General features: G+C 32.6%; 1 protein-coding gene across 4 annotated transcripts in view; it reads left to right on the forward strand.

Moving 5' to 3' along the window:
- Positions 1-537: 537 nt before the first annotated feature.
- The window catches only part of LOC124362504 (minichromosome maintenance domain-containing protein 2), a 37,199-nt gene continuing 12,718 nt past the window's right edge, over positions 538-25,018 (forward strand). Inside the window, exons 1-7 of one of the 4 annotated variants that reach the window (XM_046817064.1) lie at positions 538-768; positions 8,666-8,881; positions 12,284-12,539; positions 15,182-15,411; positions 19,373-19,544; positions 21,213-21,339; positions 23,787-24,042. In XM_046817064.1, coding sequence (XP_046673020.1) covers positions 8,692-8,881; positions 12,284-12,539; positions 15,182-15,411; positions 19,373-19,544; positions 21,213-21,339; positions 23,787-24,042 — 1,231 coding nt within the window. In that variant the 5' untranslated portion in view covers positions 538-768; positions 8,666-8,691. Of the gene's footprint in view, positions 769-1,446; positions 3,018-8,665; positions 8,882-12,283; positions 12,540-15,181; positions 15,412-19,372; positions 19,545-21,212; positions 21,340-23,786; positions 24,043-25,018 lie in introns of those variants that run through there. The other 3 variants (XM_046817065.1, XM_046817067.1, XM_046817066.1) reach the window with 3 other exon arrangements.

The raw sequence follows: 25,018 nt of genomic DNA on the forward strand, positions 1-25,018 counted from the left end.
TTCGTCTCGATTCGTAAGCATGCCATCATGAAAGCAGTTCAGGTTTTGTTGTTGTTGTAACGTTTCTATTAGGAGATGGAAAGGATGGATTGAGTTGTAGATGGAGGCGACAAAAGGATATCTTGCCAATAATAGATTGCACGCAAGAATAGATTGCACTGGCCCTGAAACCGTATAATATGATCTTTTCTGAACATTATGCTATTCGACCTATGAATATAATATGAACTGAACTATATTATTCTGAAATACGGTGTAGGAAATTCAATGTTTAAACTTTACTTTACTAATAACTCAGTTAATAGTTACTGTGATAACTAGTAAAATAAAATAGTATAGTGCTTTAATGTAAATATATGATACAATTTGAAGTATCTTGTTTGCATTTCGTTATACATTAATATATTGATGTCTTTCGAAATTGGTACCATGTTGGTACTTATGGGTAATGCTATTTTCAGGTATGTCAAATTTCAGCAGTTGACGTTGGCAATTTTGTTTATTGTGTTTTTTGTTTGCTCACTTGGCGAGTTGCAGTCTGCCGTTCAAATTTATGCTGTGTTAGGTTTTGTTATTTAAGAGCCTTTCTTATCTAATAATCTGTTTTATGACCGTATTTTGAATTCATATTTCTCTTTCTCTCTACCCTTTATATTTTTTTGTCAAGACATTTTAATACAGATTTAAACTTTGGTAAATTAGTGTACCATAGCAACCTGCTGTAGATTGCCTAGCTCCAAAATTAAATTTTTATGTAATTTGTTAAATGTATGTGTTCTAGAAATTATTTTACGTACACTAAATTTTGGTATTTATATAGTTTATAGACACCCAATTTTTGCAATAAAATTGTTTACAACTACAAATGAAATAAGGAAGTTATGACAGTCTGGGCTGCTGTGTATTAAGTGTTGCCAGTACTTAATTTAATCATTGTACCAAATTATCAATTAGGGGTAGGGTACGATAAGCGGACCGATTTTTTATTTTGAAGAATGTAATCATCGATACTTAATATTCGCATCTCAAATCCTAGACTATCAATCGATATAACAGTACAGTAATTGTATCTATAGTCCTCAATAACAATCATATGTTTTAAATTAAAATATGGATTTAATATTTACAGTGATGAAACACCATATTTGCTCCTCTCACAGTTACACTTGTTTCTTTCCCACAAATTTCACATAATGGATTTTTCGGTACGAGTCCAACATGTTGAAGCCACTTAAAACATGTCTTATCATCTTTCAAAAATACACAACATTTCAAAGCAATGTCGTGTATTTTTCTAAAATTGACTGCCATTTTTAATAATCAAATGTTACTTATATGTAAAATTGAAACATTACCTTACGTGTATTATTTGAAAGTGTTTACAGCTGTTGATATAGATTATTTAAGTTATTTGTTCAAAATAATTAATCAGTATCGATTGATTATATCGGTGGTTATGATTAAGTAATATCGTTTGCCAATTTCGATATAAAAAACCGGGTCCGCTTATCGTACCCCACCCTCAATTAGAAATCCTTAAACTATCCAATGCAAATAAATTTTAATCATAGTTATTTACAATTATTTATTGCCAGCTCTTTAATGTATCAAATAAAAATAAATTTTAAATCAAACAAAGTAAAATCGTTTGTATGGCAGCATTATTTGTATCAAAGCTGATTTTACTTTATCCTTCAAAATAATAAAAAGTTAATTAATTTTACACTTTTTGGGTAAAGTACGATAAGCGGACCCAGTTTTTATAACTAAATTATCAATCGATATTTAATTAATATACCTATCGATATAATCAACCAGTAGTTATTAATTTGAACAGTAACTAAATCGTCGTTATTATTCCTTTATTATTTATGACATTACGCAATTGTTTAAACTATTTCTATTAATTTGAAACGTTTGACTTTATTTTCGTATTTTATATATGTTGATATCAATTGACAGTTCTGTTATTTGATATAAAGTATCGGTGATTTTAATAAGTGATATAAAACCGGGTCCGCTTATCGTACTCTTTCCCACTTTTTTGTTTGTTTCATATTGTAAATAGCCTACACATAGCCTAGGACTAGAGGTAGTTTTTTCTATCAGTAAAATTTGAAAATTTCAGGTATAAAAGTAGCTGAACTATTCTGTAATTTGAAATACCTATAATGTCTTTTGGTTTGATATTGTGGTTTCAATAGTTTATATAATCATGAATATCAATCAGTCCGATTGTGATGGAGACTGCCTATTATACTGCAGTCTGGTGGTTGATTTGGACAGATAGGTTGGCTCTTCGGTAGGCTTTTTTGCTGGTAATATTTTTTAATTTAGTAAAGCCAATGGTAAATAACAATAACAAAAAAAATTAATTGGGGTTCCTCTGGACAATACATAGCATGTAAATCAGCTAAAATAGGCTAGATAAAAAAATGTTTTGGAAATGCTGAAAGAAAAACAAGTAAGTTATTACTTGAATGGTAACCTAGCACCTTTGGTGCACCTAATGGCAAGGAACATACTTTAAAAAAAAACAAAGTGGGGATCAGAAATCTACAACTAGGCTAATTATATGTGACATAATTTGCCTTACATTTATTATAAAAATTAATTGAGGAGCATATTGGGATCCAGTACTTTTCTTCCAATTGTTGAGGCACTTTCATTGAAGCAATCAGTTGTATGGTAGAAACTATTACGCAATTAGACATGGAAGTCATTATCTTGTGAGTAGTAGCCTGACTTAAAGATCCGGAAGGAGAAGCTTAACGTGAAGTTCAGGAAGTAGCACCTCAGTTAAATACATTAATCAGTAATTAAGCATTATAATCAGACCATGCTAATAGGGATCAAACAGAGATAGCTTACTTCAGAAGTTGATGTACAAAGGACGACAAGAGTGTTTAATAAAACAGCAGGGCTCATTAAGTTGACTTTGCGATGAATCCCAACATCCTGTGTGCTTGTCTGCATAAATTATAAACATGCTCATGAAGGAGGGATTGGCACAAAAGGTAACACCCAAATCCTTTATTGTGGACACACTATCTAGTGGTTGACCACCCAAAGTGTACTGGAAATAGTGTAGATCGTGCAGTCGGCCGAAAGTCATGATGGAGCACTTAGAGGGGTTAAGTTTTGTGATGTTTGTTTTACACCAATCCAGGACACTGTCCAAGCCAGACAGCAGCCAAGCTGTTAATGATATAGGACATAATCTGAGATTGGGAAAGTACTGATCAGAAATTCTCCTGGCCATCAATGTGGGCTTTGGCACCACTCTACACTTCTGATGAAAAAAGAAAAAGATCCCTTGAAATAGTACTGAAATTCAAGCTCAGATCACGTGAACACTCATTAACTTTTTATATTTTTAATACTTACATATGTATTTACCTACTTATACAGCCAACTTACAGTTACCCATGGCTTCGCACTCAATTTCGTAGGTTTTGCACCTGAATCAGCACTTCTAGTTTGAGTGAATTATATTTCCGATGCTAATGTTGAATTTGTCTTTTTCCCATGATCAAAAAAAGGAAAATATGTTAATAAGTGTATTCAAAACATCCCTGGGAATAGTACCTATCAGATAACATGTAAATACTCCAGGTCTCATTGCAAATGATCGTGGTCAGTGGCTAAAAGTTTATTATTATCTAAAAATGTACTAACAACAAATATATAGTATAATAAATTTAAGCATTTTTAACACGCTTTTATAAGCTTCGGTTGTATCTATGTAACGGAATCTTTGAGCATAATTTTCACCAATTTCCAGAAGTCTGATTAATTTGAAACTTTGCATACGTATCAAGGACCGATGACAATGCAATAATTTGATCATAGTTTTCCATTATCCTTATAAGGACTGCCAGGATTAATACATTCTTTTATAGATCCTCTGTGATAGAGCTAGCACGCGATCTGCAGTAACCCAGCGTTAAGTCTCCATTCAATCTGCGCTAACCCAGCGTTTAAGTCTCCATTCGTCTCGGTATTCTCGGATGTGCTTGACTCTCTTAATATAGTAATATTATAGTAGTCATCCAGTCTCTGCCATTTCCAGTGGTTTTCTTGACAGCCATATCTCTGAGTACACGATCCATGCATGTTCTTTGTTTAGTATACATTACATAATACTAATTTGAGTTGTTGCTTTACAGAAACATACAATAGTATTTTTATCAGACAAAGCCTTTAGTGTTTTTTAACTAATTCCATTTCAACAATATTCCAAATGTTTCTTACATTTTCAATTTTATTTACTATAAATAAAGTTGAACAAATACAGTTTAGTTATTTTACACATTACCGAAGATGTAATAGATGCTAATAAATTAAATAATAAATGTACCAAAATATGGGTATATTCAATTCTGAACTACAATAACCATTAGTTTTTTTATGTATGTGTATGTTTGAATCGCAAAAAGTACTTGCTCCGCCGGGACTCGAACCCGGATCTCTCACTTGCCGGGTGAATGTGCTACCATTACACCACAGAGTCCTCACTTTTACATATCAAAGAAAAAGTTGATACTACATTTTACTACATTTCATAAGTCTCCTCTCAAAGATAATTACCGATAGAATGATTGTAATATTTAATATATCAAGCACCCCACGCTTTTTACTCTGATTTAATTTATTCTGTTAATAACTTAAATTTTATTATAATTTTATTTTGAGGTGATTGACTATGAATGATTGTTTTGCCTTTTACTACCATAATATAAACTCTTTGTAATTAAAAATCATTTTCTATTTTTTAGTTTGGTTAGCTATAAAAGCGTGTTTTTAGTTTTTTAAACTATTATTTATTGTCTTTTAAGGTCCTCATTTTAAAACTGACCATACCTGGCGTTCCTAAACATTTTGAAATTTACTAATTTATGTTTTGTTAGATTACTATCCACAACAAGGGAAAAAATTATATTAGTATTCAAAATCATCCATTTTCGTTGGGATTCCTAAATGAAAACCATTGTTGCGACACATAATTATTAGGTTCTTACACAATGCAATTTGTTGAGGACAAAATTAAATTTAGATCACTCATTGACCGAAATAAAAAATAAACATTTTAGGCTTAAAATATGAAAAATCGTATTTATATCCTATAACTATAACTTGTTTTAAAGTAACCAGTAGTATGTGTATGTTATTAATGTATCTCATAATAATACATTTTATTCAGAATAATACCTGAAGGGACAATACCTTAACCCATTAGTGCCCAGGAACTTTTTTTTCTCAGATTTAGATTTTTTTCTTTATATTGTAACAAATTAGTCCTATAAACACCAAATATATGTGTATTAGGCTCAGTATATACTTAAATGCTATATTATGAGGTGCCAACAAATGTGGGCACTGGGCATACATGTGGTAGGGTCAAAGTTATTAAGCAATTGTTAAAAAATTACAGAGTTAGTGGTTTAGGTTAGGTAAATAACCACTACAATTGTATCATATATATTCTGTTTATTTTATTACAAAATATATAAAAACCATTAAGGATTAAGAAATATTAAAAAATGTTACAAATGGCAGGACTATTTACATACATGTTGTCAAGTTCAGGAGTGAAAGTTTTCAAAGCATTTTATATTGACATCCAACAAGACACTCGTTTACACACTTTTTCCATGTGTTCTTTCTACAGAGGCCACATCGTATTTGTGTCGGGGGTTTAGTTTCCAGGACATTGAAGACTGTTGGAAAGCCGCACACTTTCTTCAACCGTTCTTTTCCAGTGACACAGACACACGGGAAGCTCTCTGACGTTGTGGGGTATATTTCTGGAAGTATGTCTGCACAATATGTCTTATAAAGGACAGTAGGTCTTTGGGATCTTCTCTTCCTTTTGGGGTGAGCCTGTATAATTGCCAAGCATTATTCATTGTAGCATTTAAAAGGTACGCTAGAAGTGCCCAATTACCCATTTCCGATTTTCTAATGCCAATTCTCTATAGGTTGATATATTTTGGTCAAGTTGATCAACCCCACCCCATGTAAGTGTTGTAATTTATGATACAGGCAGGCTGTTGAACATCAACTTGACGCTTTGCCCACACGACACCATCTCTTGGCCTTACCCATGGCTGTACGCCACATCTTGTTGAAGCAAGCAAACAGTTACAACATTGTTGTCATTATACCATTACCAAGGTGATACCTGTTTTTTGTTCAGTAAGTTGATCGTATGAACCTCGTGATTCCTTTTCAAAACAGTTGCTTCCTTGAGTGGGGCATTTTTCAACTCGGTTAGCCTTTATTGTGCCTGTAGCATCGTGCCCCTTTTCTGACAAATAATCTAGTAGTTTTAAAGAGGTAAAAAAAAGTTATCCATATAAATACTGTATGTCTTGTTTTGAGGCAGCTCACTAAGGATATCTATTACAAACTGAACCACCCACTCCAATTTCAGGGATGGATGTTACTTGGTTTTCTTACCTTGGTATGGTTCAGCCTGAATCAAATACCCCAGGCGGGTACATACACACCAAACTTTGTACCCAAACCATATAGGTTTCCCGTTTAGCACCGTTTTATATGCTGTTTTAGCACCATGTCGTCCAAAGTATGGAACCATTGATTCGTCGATGCTTATATTTGCATCGCCAGGGTAAGCTTGAAGGCCATCGTTCATTCAACATATTCCACAAAGGACGTATTTTGGCAAATTTATCTGAGACATCTAAATTTGCATTATCACAGACATGAAAATATCGAAGAATCTCTTCAAACTTGTTTCTGCTCATACAGCTTTTTGACACAGTGTCATGATGAGTGTCCGGAGATAATTCCCAGTACATCTCTCTTCCGTGGTACAATACAATATCCACTCAGAAACAATATTGCCATGAATATGCGCATTTCTTCTATTGAAACATTAAAAGATTCATTACCACTTTGCAAGGCATAAATATTAGTACTCTCAACAACATGTTCGATAATCTCATTAGTTAAAAGTTTTTCAAACATTTCTGTTGGAGTGAAATCTTTTTCGAGCCCACGAAGGCCTTTCAAATTCCCTCTTAGGCTATATTTAGGAATGTCAACCATTATTCCCCATGTTCTTTGTTTATCTGTTTTTGTCTTTTTTCTCTGCAGTTTGACTTGTGGGAACTTGGTTTTGATTTAATTTTTCTTTTCAAACTTGGGAGCGACTGAGATGGAAGGTATTGTGATTGATTTATATTTGTTCACTTGTAAAGATTGAGAAGTGCTTGGTTCTGTAGGTATGTATTGTCTTTGTAAAGAGTCTGATTGTACCGATTTAAATGTAGACACAGTTGCTTTCGGAATTACAGTTATAGGTAATGAAGACTCGCCGCTTAGATTGTTATCAACTGTGTCTTGTTCTGTACATACATCTACTTGTACCAATACCATCATTTGTGAACTGTTTTGCCTTTAACTCTGCGGCTCCACGCAGTTGATTTCCTGTGAAGTGAGTGAAGTCGGTGTCGCCATCGTCACCGCTATCCTCATCACTCAATAGAGGTTTTTCAGGCGGTTGAATAAAAACATCAGCCTCCAGAAAGTCGACTTCATCGAATAAGGGGCAGTGACTTCTTCAACGTTTAACCTGTAAAGGAGCAAAAATATTACATATCAACCATAAATTTATATCATGCAAAACAATAGTCTTGAATTCAAAAGAACTCAAAACCCACTGATCAATCTTAGTTTTACGTATTAAAAAAAAATAATATGAATCACATTTTTTTTACAGTTACATAGGCCTCTATTTTTTATACCCAGTGAATCATAATTTTACCAGTTTGATGTCATGTTATATACCATTAAATAATAATAAAACACCACCAGCATATATGCCCAGTGCCAACATATGTTGGCAGATTGATGAAAAAAATACCCCTACTCTCTTGTGCCCACTGCCAACAAAAGTGGGCAGTTCACTTTAACTACAAATTATTTCTTACAATTATTTGAATTTAAGGGTCTAAACTATAAAAACATATTAGTTTAAGTCTATGTAAAAAGCAAACATAACATTATGATTTTATAAGATTGTATTTAAAATATTATAGTATTACTTACCAGTTGTTTTGATCCATTGAGGTTAGAATACACAACAAAACAGAGCTGTCATTTGTAAACAACTGCCAACTACAGTACACCAGGTGCTTTAGTGAGTGCAGAGTGGCCAACCAGACATATTCCAGCACCAAATTTCCCTCGATAAATTTTTAGTGTATTGTGGACGTATTTTAAAATGCAGCGCCCACAAAAGTGGGCACTGGGCACTAATGGGTTAAATTTACAAATCGAAATAATGAATTAATAATAAACTTCATTATTTTTATAATTTATTGTCACTTTACAATAACTTATCTGGACCTTATAGTCTGATTTCTATTAAACAAAAAAATCTTGATTTTCTAAAGGTTTTAATATGAGTCAAATAATGAAATTGTAAATAGTTAGGCCTATGTATAATTAACAACACAGTGTTTCAGATCTGTATAATAACTAAGGCAGGAACAAGTTAATAATTTAGTGTAGGTTACTGTTAGAAAAATGGTGGAAAATCCATTTCAAAATGTTTACGGCCATCGAAATGAACAATTTTGTAATTAATTATATAGAAGGTCTGTTATAAGATGAAAATAACGTTCTTCATTTTCAGGAGTAATTGAGTTTAAAATTATATAAATGGAATTTACTAGTAACACCAAGATGTTGCAAGAAATAATTAAATATTTGGATTTTACCAGTCAGTTACATGATCTCTTGGGATTGATACAGAGTTATAAACAGAAATTAAATTCTGAACAAGACAATTTCTTTCCATTACTATACCATTGTATTGAAGTTGACTTTCCTCTTTTAATTGATATTGCAGGTAAGCTAGCGTCAGCAATCAAGTATTGATAAGAATATCAATAAGATTGTTTCAATTTCTTTTTTTTTCACGTAAAGTATAACTTCAACATTCTGAACAGCATGATAGTTGGTTGTTGATCTATTTTCTAGTATAATAATACAGAATAAAAACTTTCATAATTAGGATTTTAATTACAAAATTAGTCTGATAACAATAATAATGACATTAGAAGGTTTCTTTCATCATTTAATTTTACACTTAATTAGTAATTTTAGGGCTGAAATGATGACAATACATTTCTTTTTTACATTTTAAAATGTCTCAACATTTTTCCAACAACAAATAACTTTGAATGAGAATTTACTCATTCAAAGAGAATTACTTATGAGAAATAACTTAGTATTTTATGACTTTTTAATGAGCCATAAAATACATTTTTACCATTGTTAATTAGCATTAGTGCATGTTGTTACTACATCAATGTATGATGGAATGGATAGTTCCCGGCATGTATATGTGCAATAGTACATGATACATCTTATATTGAATTCAAAATGGGGATTTATAATTTTTCCATTGTATATTGATCTGTAATTTAATATATATATATATATATATATATATATATATATATATATATATATATATATATATACAGGGTGTATATTATGTCTGGAAACACCCAAATATATCCTTTAATAATTTAAATATAAATTTGAAACCTCTTACAATCGTGATAGAGAGATTGGGCATCTACTTTTTGGAACAATGTTTTGTTATGTCACACCAACGGGGGACGTCCTGCCGAGGGTATCGTGAATATTCTTAATGGAAGCCTATACCTTGTGATACATAATTTTAAAGGTAATAGCTTACTGAATTGAATGCCACAAAACCGCATCTCAAAGGAATTATTCTATCAGAAAATAGAGCATTTTTTAGTATTGAAAATTTACTGATGTTCAACAATGTAATTTTAAACATGGTTCTTGCCACAAAATGTGTTACACTAATTTTTTTAGCATTTTTTTAAATGTTTCAATTAAATAAAACAAAAATTTCATTTTAAGCTGGTTCTATTAGCACAAATTTGCCAGTTTTTATTACAGTACAATTATGGAAATACTTGTGTTATTGATTTCTTATTACAAATAAAAAATAATGTATGCTGTTAGAAAAGTCTTACAACAAACTTTTTTACCTGCATTTGGTGGTCAAAGCAATTGTTCGAACTGTGTTCCTTCTACGGTTTGACAATGAGCCAATCTTGTGTAAAATGATTCGACAGAGTTGCCTAACATTTCTTTTCTTCAGTTTAACAAAGCAATCTCCTCTATAATCCTGTTTCTTAGGTCTTCCAAATTATGAGGCTTTCTTCTATAAACATTGGATTTTAAATGACCCCATAGGAAATAATCGATTGGTGACAAATCCGGAGATCTTGGAGGCATTCGATTTCTCCTCTTCGGCCAATCCATTTATGAGGAAACCTTAAATCCAAATACTCTCTTACCTGTCTCCCATAATGGGGTGGAGCACCATCCTGCTGAAACCATACATTATCAAAGTATTCTCCTGATGCAATTAGAATAGCTGGGATTATTTCATTTTGGAGCATATTGTAGTAAAGTTCGGCATTTAAATTTCCATTGATGAAAAAGGGTCCAACAATTTTGTTACCTAAAATTCCACACCATACGTTCATTTTTGTGGTTGCTGTGAATGGGACTCAGTAATCCAATGTGGGTTTTCACTAGCCCAGTAACGGCAATTGTGCCTGTTAACATTGCCATTTAGGAAAAAAAGTTGCCTCATCAGAAAATAGTATGTTGGTCAGAAAAATCTCTATTGTCATCACATTTGCGCATCACAAGTTCACAAAACTCAACTCTTCTGTCGTAATCATCCTCACTTAAAACTGTTGGACTAAATGAACTTTAAATGGTTTGTATTTATTTAATTTTCAAAATCTTACTCACAGATATAGGGTGCATATCATGTTGCTGTGCAGCTTTTCTGAGCGATGTATGTGGGTCTTCAATAAATGTTTGCAAAACATCTAGTGCATGTTCTTCATCTGTTGCAGATTGTATCCTACCCGACTTTGGCCGATTACGTACACTCCCCCCTGTCATTTCAAAACGCTCAATAGTTTTTGATATTGTTGAAACACTTATGGGATTCCTTTCTGGGAAAGTGTCATTAAACAAATTACAAACTTCCCGATAAGATCTTTGACGATCGCCATATCCTCGCATCATCAACAGAGTAATTCGTTCTCTTTCAGACAATTCCATTAAAATGCCAAATAAAAACTGAACTACTGTAATTAGATAACTTGTTGACAGCAATGCTTCAGAGACACTGATTAACTCGACAGGAATGATATGACCTTTGTCCATTTGTAATTCCCAAGCTTAGACCTGTCTAGTGAAAGCTCCATGCTCAACAAACTGAAACCTGTAGACCAGATGATTAATAACACAATAATGTTTCTCATAGGCTAGTGACCTTTGTCTCTTTAAAAACCTTCCTGCTGACGAAAACACCAAGTACAGATTCATAAGTAATCAGAGAAAGTGACTCATAAGTTTTAATTCATTGTAATAAAAAACTGGGTAAATTTGTACTAATGAAACCAGCTTAAAAATAAATTGTTTATTTTATTTTAATTGAACATTTAAAAAATGCTAAAAAATTAGTGTAACACATTTTTGTGGCAAGAACCATGTTAAAATTACATTGTTGAACATCAGTAAATTTTCAATACTAAAAATGCTTCTATTTTCTGATAGAATAATTCCTTTGAGATGCGGTTTGTGGCATTCAATTCAGTAAGCTATTAACCTTTAAAATTATGTATCACAAGGTATAGGCTTCCATTAAGAATATTCACGATACCCTCGGCAGGACGTCCCCCCGTTGGTGTGACATAAACAAAACATTGTTCCAAAAAGTAGATGCCCAATCTCTATCACACGATTGTAAGAGGTTTCAAAATTTAATATTTAAATTATTAAAGAATATATTTGGGTGTTTCCATACATAATATACACCCTGTATATATATATATATATATATATATATATATATATATATAATATTAATATACTATATATATAGATTAAACTTACAAAATATTTCAAGAATTTAATTATGTAAACAATGTTTGAACGTATCCAGAAAACTTACATGTTAGTTGTGGCACTCACTGTGTAAGTCTAAGATCTAAAATCTCCTCTTGTCTGAATGAACAGTTAAGGGACTGACTTTCAGAGGCCACACAAGACAGTAGTTTTAATCATTCAATATTTTCTTCTACAATACTATGTAGTCCTTTTAGCATTAAACTTCTCACATTATAGTTATTTTCATAGAAAACATTATTGAAATGAAATCAATGTATACATAACTTAACAGGTAATGCTGCAAACTTCCTGCTCGTGGAGCCAGATCTGGGGCAGCAGCTCTTCCAACAAGTAATAGACTTGGCTATTAAAACTGAAGATCCCCGACTCAGCCAGATGGTTAATCAAATTCAGTTAACACTTCGGATTTCACTACCTCTAATGCCATCCATTCTATCTTTTGATAGTCAAAGTAGTTTTGCCAACAAAAGTGGATTATCTGTGATAAAAGGAATTGTCATGGCACGAACAATAATCAGTAAATATTGGTAAGTAATTTGATTAGTAAATTAATTAAAATACTATACTGACTCATTTGTTGGATCTGATCAGATAACTGTGATGTTACATAAGTCAATTTGTCAGATATGTATATACAAAGTATTTGCTCAGTCAGGACTCAAATCCGGATCTACCACTTGCAGAGAATGTACTTTTGCAGATCAATCTAAATTAAATTTGAATTATGACCATTATTCAATATATTATATTAACATGTTAATGCAGCAGATGGCATTGTACACGTGTTGTGATGTTTGACTACATAAGATCACTTAGTATCCCCACTGAAGGTTCTAATATATAATGTACTGTATATAAAAATCATGCTTGAGCTAAAAAAAAAAACTAAAACTGACCATATATTAAAATAAAGCATGTAATAAAATACAAAATTATGATAAGTAGGTATATTGAGTGTTCATTTTTAAATGCTACAAAGTAATAACATGTTATTTAAAATTTTAATTTCTAGAACACTTTTTATACCAAGGTTTTTTTAGATTGGCTATGATTTATACATTACAGTAAAAAAGTCCATTATTAATTTGATTGTTATAAATAAGGAGTCACTTTATTTTAATCAATAAATTTATTTCATTATATTTAGCACAAAATATTTGCAAAACTAGTTAAAATTATACGATATTAGCACGATTGTATTAGCAAATAAAAACTATTACATGATAAAAACATCTGTATAGTAGTTACAAATGTGGCAAAATAATTTACAATGATATAAACTTACAGATGAAATAGTTCATGTAGCTTGGAAATAGTGAGTGATTTTCTTCTGCTTCTTTGATGCTCAAGCTTTCAGCACTCTGCAATATTTCGTATTTTTAGAAGCAGTAGTGTCTGCATTGCATTGGCTTCTTCTTGACTTTCAAACCATTCTATACATTTAGACAGCATTGTTTCAGCCTCTGAGTAGCCAATAGTTTGTTTTTCGTCATGCTTTCAACACTTGTCTTCATCAGTCCTTTCTTATTCTTCGGTGGCACTTAATGCTGGCAACACTTTCGTCATCACTTAAAATTTGAAACTCCCTGTCCACTCTGTCAAACTCTAACCATTTTGATACTTCTTCTGACTCCAAATGTGTACTGATTTTTAAATTATTGTACAAATTGACCATCTCGTAAACTGTAACATCTCAGGTTCTTCAGATTCTTCACCTCCAGGTTGTGGCCAAAGTTTATTCCAGCCATTCTTTAGATTTGACACTGACAGATCACTCCATGCACTGGCAACATTGAAAAATGGCATCTTTAATATTGTAATACCTCCAAAACTGATTTACAAATGTTGATTCATCACACGAGAGTAAACGTTTGATAAACATTTTTCTATAACAATGTTTCATTTTTTTGACGATTCTTTTCTAAATTTCCCAATCACAAGTAGGGGTAGCCTATGATTGCTGGTGGAATTTTCACAAACCATAGCAGTGATGTGATCTTTTAATACTTTTGAAGCCTGGAGCAGTTTTTTTAGTGAGTGATGTTAATGTCTGTTGTGGTAAAGCCTTCCAGTTAAGCCCTGTTTTGTCACAATTATAAACTTGCTTCCTAACAAGATCCAGTTCACGATTTTTTCTTTAAAATTTTCCAGGAACTCCACAATTACATAACTATCTGCACTGAGTTTTTCTCCACTGATATCAAGTTGGCGAATGCCTGATGAAATTTAAACTTGTGGAACCATCCAATGCTTGTTTTAAAAGATGAGTCACTGTCAAGTTTGTTGTTTATTTCAACAGCCTTTATTATAGGCTCTGAAAGTGGAATACCTGACTTCTTGCTTGTATAAACTATTGGTACATTGTAATGCCCAATTCATCATATTTTGTAGGTTCCATTGTCTTTCTTGTTCAAATATCCCCATCCATGCTCTGCATTGACACATATTGTTTTATTTTATCAGTTATATCCTTAACTGTTGATCTCCCATCACCATAAATCAGTGGTCAAGGCTCCCAACAATATCAGTGCTGTAATTATTGTATTACACCCATTTCTTATCTGGATTTAACCGCAATATTGAGTATAGCAGCACAAAAATATTGTGTATATACATATTAATTTTACAGACTTTCTTAGATCCTCGCACAGGCCCAGTGACCCATGAGGACAGAGAAAAAAATTTAAAAAAAAGAAGATTCATCTCAAGGTAATTACACCGATGACAGTGCCAAATGAAACTGATTTCTGTCCTGCAGGTAAGGTAGGAATTGCAGAAAAGGAAGACTACTGTGTCCAACCTGTTTTACAAGTAATGGACTGGAGTCTGGTTCAAGGGTAGGAAAGTTTATTTATCATGATAATAAACTTAGTTTCTAAGATGGAAAGCAGTTTAGCTGTCTTTGGCCGTTTGCACCAGAGGTGGTTAAAATTTTTCATGTAAAATAAGTACATTAGGACTTTTCTGATATGTTTACCATGATTTTTTTTAGAAATATTTGTTAGTTTTGGATTTTACGTATGTAAATATTTATACACAGTCATGATTTAGCTGGTGTAAGCTAGTTGATATGCTATCATGACTTTAGCTAAGCAACTCGTCAAGATTATGTATTGATTGTTAAAACATAAGAAATCAGCAATAACAAACCGTTGTTTGGCCTGTCCAGTAAAAGTGCTGTGTTCCGGTGCCCAACGGAGGGCTGCTGTGGTCACAAGGGTCATCGAGTGTTTGATAGCCATTCCGCAGCCAGTATTTGCAGCTACTGTGGCTGCACAAATGAGGAATTTTTGCGTGCTCGCATTAATGGAGATCAAGCTTTGGCTGTTTTTGTCAACCCGAGTGGTTTTCAACAAAATAACTTTCTCAGACACCAGGGAATAACTGTTAGTTTTAAAGGTAAGCATTGATTTTAAATCATTTTCTATTGAGCTATAGTTTTACAGACCAATAAAATATTATAAATCAATTAATTGTTACAAAACAATTTCTATCGTAGTTCTAACAGATCAGGAAAATATTTCTGAGTGTTTGATTATAGGCTCTGTGCTGTGGGCTCAAACCCCACCACTATAGCCTTACTTTGTAGCCATCATGCAGGAAAACAAGACAATGTAAGGTAATTTTTAAAGTCCACTTGGTTCTACAATACATATCAGATTAGTTAATGATGTAAGTAAATAAAACAATGGAACCTGGTAATGTCAAAGCTGCCAAGCTTAGAACCTTCACTGTGTTTCTTGTTTAAGAAATTATCACTTCTTCCAGGCTGGGTCTTTTTCATTCAAAAACTTTCTTTTTATATTCTCCAGAATAGAGTGAGAGAATGTATTTTGAATGTCCAAAACACAATTTTGTTGTAGTGAAACAAAATATAATTGGGATTATCCAAGTTAAAGAAGTGGGTTTCTTTAAAATGTCTATATGTTTGAATTGAATGTATGTATTTATGAGATGTCTTGTAACAGATTTTTTTGTTTTGATGATTCCAAGGTAAGTGCCATTCACAGCTTAGATGTTTGTTTGAGAGTAGAACTCAAAAACACGTTTTGTCCCCAATAATATTATTAACCAAGAAAAAAGGCTAAATTTTTTGGATTGGAGAAATTTAGTTGCTAAAGTCACTCGGTCATTCTTCTGATTGTCTATAAAAAGCTTGGTAACTAATCGTAGTACATATCTTTGTTATTTGCAAATAATCGGTCACCAATTTTCATATAATTATTTTGGGAATTTTTAGAGTTTCTGCAATCATCCAGACACTTAATCTACAGTCAAATTTAACAAATCAAGTACACAGGTAAAATATTTCTGGTTGACAGCCATCTAGCATGATTTATTAGCTTTATCTTACCAGCCTTTCTTAAATGTTTTCAACAACTATGAAATTTGCTAATGTGATAAAACACTATAAGCCTGTACAATCAATTGGTGAATCTCCACAAGAGATTTGTTCACTTTAAACAAAACCTTTTTATTACATAACTTTGCTCAAGTGACAATTTTATTGCTCACGGAAATACAAACACTAAACAAGGGTACACGAAGACAGCAATTTTGATGCCTGACCTGCTCGGAGCAGACCGATAAAGATGTGATTTTGAAGCTGTTTAAACTATGAAAAAATCGAATGCACAAACATTTGTTAGGTAAAAATTGCAATTCATAGCTTAAAAACAAAATCCCACGTCGACCATATAAATTTATTCAGATTAATTGCAATCTGAGATTTTAACGCTCCAGGCACTCCACTATAGAAACATAATTACTACCTACTCTTTATATCACATTTTTAGTGTAATGTATTAATACTGATATCACTTTGAAGAAAGTATAACATATTAGATTCTTATTTGTAAAGTGGACCATTTATAAATTCTGAGCTTTGTTGAGTAATTGGTTATTATATTGTTTTTTTACAAAATGTTATCAAACATATATTAATGTTGAAATATTTAATTTGAGTCAGCACGCAAGCTTGTATTCTCTATTGGATTATTTGCCTATTACCAGCATAAAAACCACCCTTATCAAAGAATTTTAACCTTCCCTGACTGCTAAAGCTAACCAAATTTGAATTGTTGATAATTTTTTTAGCTGAGAAATAATTTATTCCAAATTACTGTAAACCCCATGTATGTTAAACAAATTTTCTTTTCTTAACAGCCTTGAATTTTGCATAACACATACAGTATTAGCCAAAATAAACAGTACTGAAATGGTAATATTTTATTATAGTAAACACAGTAACATTACATATATATTTTACTAATAAATACAAGTCAAAGGATGCAAAATAGTTTAAACTCGGATATTAACATGTTCAATGTAACTCCCGTTCAGTTTGAGGCAACACTCATACCGTTTTTGTAGGTTCTGCATCATTTTTATGAATAACTCCATTCATAAAAATGAATTTTTTTATTTTTGTTGTTCCATTCTCCTAATACACACAGTTATTTTTTTCTTTGAGTTGAACGATGGTAGATGGTGGGTCCTCGCGGAAAATGGTTTCTTTCAACATTCTCCAGACGTAAGCGTCCGGTGTTGTATGATCGGGGGAGTGGGCTGGGTAAGGAAAGTTTGTTCTAAAGGAGATCAGACGGTTGCCAAAGGTTTGTTGGAGGAAAGCAATGTTGGTAACGGCAGTGTGACTGGTTGCGCCATCTTGCTGGAACCACTGTGAATTTAACGGCAGGTTTCGTGCACGACAAAATCTACTGAGGTCTCTCACAAAACGATCAAGAATGGCCCTATATCGATACTGATTTACAATAAGATTCTCCTTATTGTTGCCTTCAAAAAAATATGGTCCCACTATACCCCAGACAGTAGTTGGGTGACCTGAAAAGCCTTTTCGCTGTGTCAAACCGTACGTATTCTTCGAGATATTTCAACAACACTAAGAATCACAGCATTACTAGGCGGGTTTTTTTTAAAATGTTCCTGTAAACGTAATGCAGTGTATGACAAGCTTGGCCCACTCTACCCAAATTTACCAAAGTTCTTGTATAGTATAGAAAGATTGTGCTATATTTTGGCACTTTTCATTTAAACCAGCCTGACTTTTATGAGAGGATTCATACATTTGATATCAGAATAACTTTTATAAAAGTTGCCCCATAAGGTTTGGCAGATAAATGTCAATTCATTAACTTTCTCTCACCCATCAGCTAAATATCTCTCCAGTTCTAAGATTGTATTTTGGGTCTCGTCAGTGGGTTAAGATAGAGCTGTTCATTGTTGGAAACCACAAGTTTCAGACAATACATTCCACCACTATCAGTCTATAGGTACCAGCTAGGATTTCCTAGAAATCATTGTTAAGTTCCTAGGATTTTTGTTTAAACTACAACATACGAGGTCTGTCCGCAAAATTATCCGACCTGCATTTTATATCTTTGCCAGAGTGACCTCTGCTAGGTATAATCGTAACTAGTAGTCCCTCACGAACTACCTGAACGCCGTAGCTTCTTGCTGGACACCTTGAGTCGCGCACAGCATGTGTTTACGTCTCACATATTTTTTCTGTTCTTTGCTGTGTACTGTTGAAAATGAAAGAAACAACTGATCAACGAATTTGCATCAAGGTTTGCTTTAATGTCAGCAAGAATTGTACAGAGATGATTGAAAGTACAGGCACAACACAGATAAAAGAATGGTACAGGCGGATGAAAAATGGCCACACACCTGTTGACCGGGACCCTTGTTGTGGCCGACCTTCACTGTCAACACCAGAAAACATTAAGTGTCTGCAACTTGCGATTAAAGGTGATTGTCGATTGACTGTTCTTGAACTAGAAAATGATCTTGGAATACCAAAAACTAATGTTTGGGAAATTTTGAATAAGAATTTGGGAATGACTCATGTGTGCAAAATTCATTCCGAAATTACCTACAAACAAGCAGAAAAACATTCACTGTGGAATCACTTTGGACAACATGAAAATGGTCCGTGATGGTGAAAATATCCTGAAGAAGATTTTTACTGGTGACAAGTCATAGGTTTATGGTTACGATTAAAACTTGATACAAATTCGTTGATCAGTTCTTTCCGTCATTTTCAACTGTACACAAATGCGACAAACAGAAAAAAAACACATGACACATAAGCACACGCTGTGCGCGACCCAAGGTGTTCAGCTAGGAACTACAGCATTCAGGTAGTGAGGGACTACTAGTTTCTAGTTATGCTCATACCTCACAGAGGCCATTCGGGTGCTCTGGTCTGAAAACATAAACACTAGTCAGATACTTTTCGGACAGACCTTGTATATATTCAAATTATTTTTATTTCATAATCTTATTTTTCTCACTGATATAGCTGATGATCAGTCATGCTAAATGTTTTTTGTTGCAGATGAGTTGACAAGAGACTTAGAGCTGGGTGTGTGTTACAATGTGGTAGTCAGCTTCAAGCCTCATCACATGGTGGCATGGGGCATTGAACGTACAATCTCTGAGCACCAGTGGCGATTTACCAATGGTCTGCCAACTGTAGCAATCCCACTAGCAATTTTACAGCACTTACAGTAATTGTTTTTATAATATCATAGCTACTTATGTGTAACAAACAACCATACTGATCATGATGAGATTGCATGTGGCCCTTGGCCAGGTGATGCACTGTTGTCTACAAGTTAGAGAGGAGTGGATGTAATGCTTGTATTCAATATGTGTCCAATGCTTCACTGTCAATCACCTTTTGTCAGTACACAATTGTGTTTTTTGTGCTGTTATATAGAACTGCCATGCATTTTTTTTTAAATGGCAGATACAAACTTCAGGAAACGAAAGGAAGCAGCAACATATATCATAGCCAAGTTTGAGAAATTGAGCCAACGTTTATGAATATTTAAAACGCAAAGAAAAATGTGACACTGCAAAGTACTTAATTGGTGTTGACATCCGTAAAAAGATAAGTTTTTGAAAGCAAAAAAATTAATTCAAGGTAAGACGAAATTGAGTATATAAATAAAAATTCAAACCACAAAAATTTGAAAACTGATTTAGATCGTTTTTATATTGCTGTTATTAGGATTTACAGTAAATTAATTTCATAGAGTTTATAGTGAATGACCAACATTCTTCTGTTTCTAAAGGGTGGTCTATTACCAAGCTATGAACCCTCTAGGGGCTTATTGTTCACCCTGGAAGTTATAATTTCAGCAGTCCTCCTAAAATCTGGAAACAACTTATCAATTCTTCCTGAGAAAATTCTCCATCCAAAATGCCAAAGATGATTCAATCTTTTCTCATTAAAACCAGACAGTAATAAAGTATATTTTCAGCAGTTTCCTCCTGCTCATTACATAACCTTTAGACGGATCATCCCTAAAAATACCAACTCTATAGAGGTGCTTTCTCACATGTCTATGCCCATAACCTGAGAGGACAGTAATCTACTCAAGGAGAGAAGTTGACTGTATCCCATAAATCCCATAAGCTTTATCGTTAACAAGGACAAACACCTAGGAATTCTATAGAACGGTTGAGTTCATCTTGTTTGATGCCAAGTCTAAGTTAGCTAAAGTGTCAGCCTTTTCATCCCTCGCATGACCAGGCACCCCACAAACAGTAGATATTATCTAATAACAATACCAGAGACTTTGGAGTTAAGTCTAATGCCTCCGATATTACCTGGCTATCAGATAAAATACTTATTGTATTGCTCTTGTAATGCAAGTGAAGATTCTTATGAGCACATTGTATAATAGCAGTAACTTCAGTCTGAAAAACTGTGGCCTAAGACCAAACCTGTGATATTTTCCTACTAGAATTGCAACATCATTTTTGCACCCCTTTGCAAATATACAATTACTGTACAGGGAACTTCGCATGTCATCCACAATCAACATTTAAATATCTTGTTAATCCGAAATCTGCATAATTTCTCACATGATTAAGTGCTGTGAGATGGTTCATTACCTTCTTGCAGTAAGTGAACAGAAGAAAATTGAACCTTATCTTTAACAAAAATACGCAGTACATTATTCAGATGATAAAATACAAAGTTCTTTCTAATATCTCTGAAATTATTTCATTTTATATAACTTCTCTAGTATTCATTTTTATTATTTCTTTTTAAGATGAAAATGAGTTTGTTTTCATTTAAGATTTGTCGAAGTTGAAAATACCCTCAAAATAAATAACTGTGACATATCTTGTTTTATATTGAAATCATTTGGTTGGTTGTTTAGAAAGACAGATTTAGACTCTCCATGGAACCTAACAGCAACCTTATCCTCTCAGCTTGCCTCTCACATCTATCCTCTTAATTCCTTCTTCCAGTTGAAAATTGGACTCTTGTTAAGTCTGGCATCTCAGGTACAGTTGAAAATTTAATTATACAAATGTTATAAAGTTGTATTAACAAAGGTTTCCTTCACTAGGTTTTATTTAAAATTCAAATCTTCCCATACTTGAGCCTGTAGGCCTATATTATAAAAGAATTGGGTAATAAAAAAAATAAATATGAATATTCATATTATGAATAACAAATCAATCTTTACATATGTTAAGAAATTTGTAATATGACTGTTCTCCTAGAAATTAAGGTGAATATTGAATTATTACATACTGATAATTGAAAAATAAATGCATTAGTTTATCTGTTGTAAGGATGATTTGTTCAAAGCTGCTGCTTTGTTGAAAACGATTTACACAGGTTTGGTGTAATGTGTTAAAATATGTTATCTAACAAGTAAAACAGCATAATATTGCAAAAAGTCTGTTTTAGTAATAGGTTGTTGAAGCAAGCATTTAAATTGTATTTGTGTACCATTAATAATGCCAGTTATTTTATGCATATAAATAATGCTATATAATATTGTAAAGACTTATTGAAAAATCTTTTTACTTATTTAAGAAATCACTGGAAAATTTAAATGCTAATAACATGTAAAATTTGAATTGTGTTGAAAATTAAATAATAGTTTTTGTGGCAATTGAAATTTATTTCCATGTTATTAGTACTACTTGCGAACTATCATATAATAAGGGTATGTCTGGAAAGTAAACATGGTTTTAAAATAGAAACCCAAACAATTTTTCTTAAAGAAAATCTTGTTTTTGTATAAAATGTTCTCCAAATAGCAGTGATAAAAAACTGCTCAGTGGCAGGCAATGGTAAAACTGATTGGTGGCAGGCAGGTTTTTGGTACAACAATAAAGTTTTTTTTCAAAAAGTACTCTTAGTCACTTAAATATATTGTAGTCATGTGCATACTCAAACGAAAAATAAAATTATGAAGCATACATAAAGTCCCCTATTTCGTGGCCTCAAAAGACAACATACTTTAATTGTTTAGGATAAATTGAGTATAATTAGTAAAACATAACAAATGTATTGTTAACAAATACATATTATCTTATTTTCTCTGAGATGTATTTTAGACATTTTTTATAAGAAATAAACAAATTCCTTAAAAAATCAATATAAACGTACTAATTTTTGTTATAAAAAAAATAAAATAAAAAAATAGTATGCATGAAAGGTTTTCAGAATATATTAGGAATAGGCTGTAAAAAATTTAATTGAGCAAATACATTTTGAAAGTATGTAAAACCTGATGTCCCAATATTTTTTACTTTTATCCAATAAAGTTTAGTAAACTATTGTAGTACATTTTTTGAATTTGGCCATACGCATTTGGTTTTAAGGTTTTATGTTTCTAATTATATAAAACACTTTGGCAAAACAGTGTGAAAATCAAAATGAAAGTTGCAATGAAGTTGTGAAGTTATCACTATGACTGCAGCTTCTTGCTAACTATTGATGTTCTTATATATGACATATTTACAGTTACTGACATATTGATACACATATTTAATAGATTTTTACATTGTTTGTTTAGATGTATTTAATTAAATTTTTGTGACGTTTGATTAAAAATATCTGATCTTGCTACGTGAAAGGTTAAGACATTGTTTCAACAGTTTCCACCAATGTGAGGAACTTGTAGTTTTAATGGAAAAAACATTTTTTAGATACTTCCACAATAAATTTTTGTGGAAGTATCTAAAAAATGTCTTTTCCATTAAAACCCACCTACTTCCACCAAGGATACAAAGCAGAGAACTTGTAGTTGATGACCAGCTTATGTTGAAGAGCAAATCTTTGTTCAGGCAACATTGCTTGACTCTAGTTGTCTAGGCTATTGATGTCCAGGTGTCAATTTCCAGTCAGTGCCTGGAGCGGTTTATTGTACTGGACTGTCTCATCTGCATATGATACTGGATAGATCTCCAATAAAAGGCACAAGCAGTACTGGCCCCACCACAGATCCTTTAAGAACGCCTATTTTAATATCAAATCACAAATGAAGTTGCCTGACGATAGAGTCTGATTTCGATTAATGTTAATAAAATTAATGTTGGAAGATGTGTAATCATTTATTAGTGGTTTTACATTAAAATCTTTCCAATGCTTCTAGAATCTTCATTCAATTTATTCACTGTTTTTTTTTTATTTGAAATACTGTTTATAATATTGTTACACATAATAATTATTAATTGTGTTTTAATTGACAGAGCCTGGTAAAATAAGACTTTCTTTACTTTCATTTATTTGGCAATTCCTCTTAAAATATAATGCCAAGTAATTATGAATAGCATAGCCTGAAAAAGGTGAATAAAATCATTTAAAAGAGAAATGAGAGAAATAAAATGAGGTACTAAATTGAAGAAATAACAGAATATTATTGTTTATAACATATTTGTTCTACACATGTATATTTCAGTGAACTTAGTATTAAATAGAACTATTGTGCCAGGATTTGGACAAGATGCCAGTGCATCTACTAGCTGTGGGGCCTGACTGCTGCCAGCTACTGCAGAGTGTCAGTCAACTGTCTCGGCGCCATGTAGGGGTCACCAGCCCCACCCTGAGCGGTGCCATGGGGGGTTCTATGGGAGCCGTGTGGATGGAGGCCGGCCCTCTGTTGTTGGCCTCTGGTGGTGTCTGCTACATTGGGGATTGGGCCAAGTTTGGCTCTGGCCGCTCCAGTGTCGCCTCACAAATTGTCACAGGTACTCAAACATTGATATGTAAATACTGATTATACCATTTACATGGTAAGTAATACCATTTAAAAATACAAATATTAAATGGTATTAAAAATAATTATATTAATATAAAAAAATAATTAAATATAAAAATATTTTATAACTGTACAAGAAGAAAAGTTTTAACATTATCCTGTATGTATGCTGCAGTAGATTGACAACTCTAGACCATTAGATAGATAAAGTATGACAAGAATTGGTAAATAAATAAATAGAGACATTCAAATACATCAATTAAAAATTTTATAATTTGAGCAAAATAGTACGAACAATATTCATTGATTATTTGGCAGCCAGTGATTAGTTGTGCACAGGTTGCTTGCGTAATTATTGAGATGGAAGAATAGTATTTATCAGCAGATAGGTGGTTATAATGTGTTGTAAATTTTGTTAAATCTGTACCAAAGCTAACAACATTTATGATAATTTTTTAGAGAAAAAATAGTAACTAATAGTAATTTAATTAAAGACATAAAACCTCAATGTTTATTCAAATATCACATGTACAGTTCGGTTGAAATCTGTGGTTGTTGCAGATTAAAAAATGTTCCTCAAACTGTTCATATATTCATTCTGAGGCTGCTTGCAAAATTTCAAATCTATAGCTCATTTAATTCTTGAGATGTCCTGCAGACATATAAACAGACAGTACAGGTATTTTCTATCTCCCTGATAGATAAGAGAGAAATTGTGTCTCACTACTGAGTGGTACATTTCAATGACACTCAGCCAAATCCATGGTTGCACATGTGCAAATTTCATGCAAAATTTAAAGTCTACAGATGAAAATTTTCATGAGATATCTTGCCACATGATACAATCACATTTTTATTAATTAAGTTAGGTTTCATAGCAGTGTTCAAATAATGAAGTTCAAGTGAGTTAGGGAGAGTGCTACAACACAAGAAATTGTCCCAGACTTATAATATTGACTTTTTAC

The sequence above is a fragment of the Homalodisca vitripennis genome, chromosome 5 (genome assembly GCF_021130785.1).
Source record: "Homalodisca vitripennis isolate AUS2020 chromosome 5, UT_GWSS_2.1, whole genome shotgun sequence".
NCBI classification, from domain to species: Eukaryota; Metazoa; Arthropoda; class Insecta; order Hemiptera; family Cicadellidae; genus Homalodisca; species Homalodisca vitripennis.